Raw genomic sequence first — 5,000 nt, 5'->3', positions numbered from 1 at the left:
GAGTGGGTGAGTGAGTGAGTGAGTGAGTGGGTGAGTGAGTGTCTGAGTGAGTGAGTGAGTGAGTGAGTGAGTGAGTGGGTGAGTGAGTGTCTGAGTGAGTGAGTGAGTGTCTGAGTGAGTGTCTGAGTGAGTGAGTGAGTGGGTGAGTGAGTGTCTGAGTGAGTGAGTGAGTGGGTGAGTGAGTGTCTGAGTGAGTGAGTGAGTGGGTGAGTGAGTGGGTGAGTGAGTGTCTGAGTGAGTGAGTGAGTGGGTGAGTGAGTGGGTGAGTGAGTGAGTGGTGAGCGGCTTGCCTTGGTGAGGGAGTCGTGAACTCTCCTCCGAATCAATTCTTCCTCCTCCTCCTCCGCTCCGCGGGCCGCCCTCTCCTCCAGCTGGCGGCTGTCGACCACGGGGTGAGCGCGGGGTGAGTAGGGGGGTGGGTGAGTGGGTGAGTGTGTGGGTGGGTGAGTGGGTGGGTGAGTGTGTGGGTGGGTGGGTGAGTGGGTGAGTGGGTGAGTGTGTGGGTGAGTGACTGGGTGAGTGACTGGGTGAGTGGGTCAGCGACTGGGTAAACGAGTGGGTGAGTGACTTGGTGAGTGAGTGGGTAAGTGAGTGGGTGAGTGACTGAGTGAGTGAGTGGGTGAGTGACTGGGTGAGTGACTGGGTGAGTGACTGGGTGAGTGAGTGGGTAAGTGAGTGGGTGAGTGACTGAGTGAGTGAGTGGGTGAGTGACTGGGTGAGTGACTGGGTGAGTGACTGGGTGAGTGACTGGGTGAGTCACTGAGTGGGTAAGTGAGTGGGTGAGTGACTGAGTGAGTGAGTGAGTGGGTGGCTGAGCGAGTGACTGGGCGAGTGACTGGGTGAGTGACTGGGTGAGTGACTGGGTGAGTGACTGGGTGAGTGACTGGGTGAGTGACTGGGTGAGTGACTGGGTGAGTGACTGGGTGAGTCACTGAGTGAGTGAGTAGGTGAGCGACTGGGTAAACGAGTGGGTGAGTGACTTGGTGAGTGAGTGGGTAAGTGAGTGGGTGAGTGACTGAGTGAGTGGGTGGCTGAGTGAGTGACTGGGTGAGTGACTGGGTGAGTGACTGGGTGAGTGACCGGGTAAATGAGTGGGTGAGTGAGTAGGTGAGTGACTTGGTGAGTGAGTGGGTAAGTGAGTGGGTGAGTGACTGAGTGAGCGAGTGAGCGAGTGAGTGGCTGAGTGAGTGAGTGGGTGAGTGGGTGAGTGGGTGAGTGGATGAGTGAGTGAGTGGGTGAGTGAGTGAGCGAGTGGCTGAGTGAGTGACTGAGTGACTGAGTGAGTGAGTGAGTGGCTGAGTGAGTGAGTGGCTGAGTGAGTGAGTGAGTGGCTGAGTGAGAGAGTGAGTGGCTGAGTGAGTGAGTGACTGAGTGAGTGAGTGAGTGGCTGAGTGAGTGAGTGAGTAGCTGAGTGAGAGAGTGAGTGGCTGAGTGAGAGAGTGAGTGACTGAGTGAGTGAGTGGCTGAGTGAGTGAGTGGCTGAGTGAGTGAGTGAGTGGCTGAGTGAGAGAGTGAGTGGCTGAGTGAGTGAGTGAGTGACTGAGTGAGTGAGTGAGTGGCTGAGTGAGTGAGTGAGTGGCTGAGTGAGAGAGTGAGTGGCTGAGTGAGTGAGTGAGTGGCTGAGTGAGTGAGTGAGTGGCTGAGTGAGTGAGTGAGTAGCTGAGTGAGAGAGTGAGTGGCTGAGTGAGTGAGTGGCTGAGTGAGAGAGTGAGTGGCTGAGTGAGTGAGTGAGTGACTGAGTGAGTGAGTGAGTGGCTGAGTGAGTGAGTGGCTGAGTGAGAGAGTGAGTGGCTGAGTGAGTGAGTGAGTGGCTGAGTGAGTGAGTGAGTGGCTGAGTGAGAGAGTGAGTGGCTGAGTGAGTGAGTGAGTGACTGAGTGAGTGAGTGAGTGGCTGAGTGAGTGAGTGAGTGGCTGAGTGAGAGAGTGAGTGGCTGAGTGAGTGAGTGAGTGGCTGAGTGAGAGAGTGAGTGGCTGAGTGAGTGAGTGACTGAGTGAGTGAGTGAGTGGCTGAGTGAGTGAGTGAGTGGCTGAGTGAGAGAGTGAGTGGCTGAGTGAGTGAGTGAGTGGCTGAGTGAGTGAGTGAGTGGCTGAGTGAGAGAGTGAGTGGCTGAGTGAGTGAGTGAGTGGCTGAGTGAGAGAGTGAGTGGCTGAGTGAGTGAGTGAGTGACTGAGTGAGTGAGTGAGTGGCTGAGTGAGTGAGTGAGTGGCTGAGTGAGAGAGTGAGTGGCTGAGTGAGTGAGTGAGTGGCTGAGTGAGAGAGTGAGTGGCTGAGTGAGTGAGTGACTGAGTGAGTGAGTGGCTGAGTGAGTGAGTGGCTGAGTGAGTGAGTGGCTGAGTGAGAGAGTGAGTGGCTGAGTGAGTGAGTGAGTGACTGAGTGAGTGAGAGAGTGAGTGGCTGAGTGAGTGAGTGAGTGACTGAGTGAGTGAGTGAGTGGCTGAGTGGCTGAGTGAGTGAGTGAGTGAGTGGCTGAGTGAGAGAGTGAGTGGCTGAGTGAGAGAGTGAGTGGCTGAGTGAGTGAGTGAGTGGCTGAGTGAGAGAGTGAGTGGCTGAGTGAGTGAGTGAGTGGCTGAGTGAGTGAGTGAGTCACTGACTGACTGACTGAGTGAGTGACTGAGTGAGTGAGTGACTGAGTCACTGAGTGAGTGAGTGACTGAGTGAGCCTCACCGAGCGAGTGGCTGAGTGAGTCACTGAGCGGCTGAGTGAGTGAGTCACTGACTGGGTGAGTGACTGAGTGAGCCTCACGGAGCGATGGCTGGCTCCAGCGTGGGAGCGACGCTGCGCTGCGAGCGGGTCACGAGGTGGCCCCGGGTGGCCACCTCGTCGCTGGGTGAGTGAGTGGGTGAGTGAGTGAGCGAGTGAGTGAGTGGCTGAGTGAGTGAGTGGCTGAGTGGCTGAGTGAGTGAGCGAGTGACTGAGTGAGTGGCTGAGTGAGCGAGTGACTGAGTGACTGGGTGAGTGAGTGGGTGAGTGAGCGAGTGGCTGAGTGAGTGGCTGAGTGAGTGAGTGAGCGGCTGACTGACTGACTGACTGAGTGAGTCACTGAGTGAGTGACTGAGTGGGTGAGTGAGTGAGCGAGTGAGTGAGTGAGTGGCTGAGTGAGTGAGTGGCTGAGTGGCTGAGTGAGTAACTGACTGACTGAGTGAGTCACTGAGTGAGTGACTGAGTGAGCCTCACTGAGCGACGGCTGGCTCCAGCGTGGGTGCGACGCTGCGCTGGGAGCGGGTCACGAGGTGGCCCCGGGTGGCCACCTCGTCGCTGGGTGAGTACGGCTCGATGCGCCGCACGCCCTCCACCTGCCCACTGCGACGCTGCCCAACGTTGGGGGGGTGGGGACGCTCTGAGGGGGGGGGGCAAGGGGTGGGGCAGGGGGGGTGGACAATCAGTCGCCCGCTCGCCCGCCCGCTCGCCCGCTCGCCCGCCCACCCACCCACTCACCCACTCACCCACCAACCCGCCCACCCTCACCTGACAACCCGGATGCCGCTCTGTGATTGGCCGGTGGGTGCCCCGCCCTCAGCTCGTGCTCGCGTCCCATTCGCCGAGAGGCCTCCTCCCCAAGCCCCACCCTCAAATTAGCCCCTCCCCCTGAAGCCCCGCCCACCCCTTCGCTGGCCCCGCCCACTCCTCCATTGGCGCCGCCCACTTCTCCATTGGCTCCGCCCACTCCTTCATTGGCTCCGCCCACTTCTCCATTGACCACGCCCACCCCCACGGGCCTGGTCGCCTCCACCACCTCCAGGTCTCCTAGGCAACAGAACACACAGAGAGAGTGGGTGGGTGAGTGGATGAGTGGGTGAGTGGGTGGGTGGGTGGGTGAGTGGGTGGGTGAGTGGGTGAGTGGGTGGGTGGGTGGGTGGGTGGGTGGGTGGGTGGTGAGTGGGTGGTGAGTGGGTGGGTGGGTGGGTGAGTGGGTGAGTGGGTTGGTGGTGAGTGGGTGAGTGGGTGGGTGGTGGGTGGGTGGGTGAGTAGGTGAGTGGGTGGGTGGTGGGTGAGTGGGTGGGTGGGTGAGTGGGTGAGTGGGTGGGTGGGTGGGTGGGTGAGTGGGTGAGTGGGTGGGTGGGTGGGTGAGTGGGTGGGTGGGTGGGTGGGTGGGTGGGTGAGTGGGTGGGTGGGTGAGTAGGTGGGTGGGTGAGTGGGTGAGTGGGTGGGTGAGTGGGTGAGTGGGTGGGTGAGTGGGTGAGTGGGTGGGTGGGTGGGTGGGTGGGTGGTGAGTGGGTGGTGAGTGGGTGGGTGGGTGGGTGAGTGGGTGAGTGGGTTGGTGGTGAGTGGGTGAGTGGGTGGGTGGTGGGTGGGTGGGTGAGTAGGTGAGTGGGTGGGTGGGTGGGTGAGTGGGTGGGTGGTGAGTGGGTGAGTGGGTGGGTGGGTGGGTGGGTGTGGTGGGTGGAGTGGGTGGGTGGGTGAGTGGGTGGTGGTGGGTGGGTGGGTGGGTGGGTGGTGGGTGGGTGGGTGGGTGGTGGTGGGTGGTGGGTGGGTGGGTGGTGGGTGGTGGGTGGGTGGGTGGGTGGGTGAGTGGGTGGGTGGGGTGGGTGGGTGGGTGGGTGGGTGGGTGGGTGGTGTGGTGGGTGGGTGGGTGGGTGGGTGAGTGGAGTGGGTGGGTGGGTGGGTGAGTGGGTGGGTGGGTGGTGTGGGTGGGTGGGTGGGTGGGTGGGTGGGTGGGTGGGTGGGTGGAGTGGGTGGTGGTGGGTGGGTGGGTGGGTGTGTGGGTGGGTGGGTGGGTGGGTGGGTGGGTGAGTGGGTGGGTGGGTGGGTGGGTGGAGTGGGTGGGTGGGTGGGTGAGTGGGTGGGTGGGTGGGTGAGTGGGTGGGTGGGTGGGTGGGGTGAGTGGTGGGTGGGTGGGTGAGTGGGTGGGTGGGTGGGTGAGTGGGTGGGTGGGTGGGTGGGTGGGTGGGTGGTGAGTGGGTGGGTGGGTGAGTGGGTGAGTGGGTGGTGGGTGAGTGGGGTGGGTGGGTGAGTGGGTGGGTGGTGGGTGGGTGGGTGAGTAGGTGAGTGGGTGGGTGG

The 5,000-nt window shown here is 61.1% G+C and overlaps 1 protein-coding gene across 1 annotated transcript in view; it reads right to left on the bottom strand.

Moving 5' to 3' along the window:
* LOC144954337 (bromodomain and WD repeat-containing protein 3-like) overlaps nucleotides 1-3,746 on the bottom strand; it is a gene marked incomplete at both ends in the record, with an annotated part of 14,382 nt that extends 10,636 nt beyond the window's left edge. Inside the window, 3 exons of the mRNA XM_078884855.1 lie at nucleotides 291-378; nucleotides 3,177-3,339; nucleotides 3,468-3,746. Coding sequence (XP_078740981.1) covers nucleotides 291-378; nucleotides 3,177-3,339; nucleotides 3,468-3,746 — 530 coding nt within the window. The remainder of the gene's footprint in view (nucleotides 1-290; nucleotides 379-3,176; nucleotides 3,340-3,467) is intronic.
* Nucleotides 3,747-5,000: the final 1,254 nt, after the last annotated feature.

Source organism: Lampetra fluviatilis, unplaced genomic scaffold (assembly GCF_964198595.1).
Source record: "Lampetra fluviatilis unplaced genomic scaffold, kcLamFluv1.1 SCAFFOLD_1415, whole genome shotgun sequence".
NCBI classification, from domain to species: Eukaryota; Metazoa; Chordata; class Hyperoartia; order Petromyzontiformes; family Petromyzontidae; genus Lampetra; species Lampetra fluviatilis.
The sequence above is the reverse complement of the archived record's forward strand: the minus strand, read 5'-3'. Positions and strand labels throughout refer to the sequence as shown.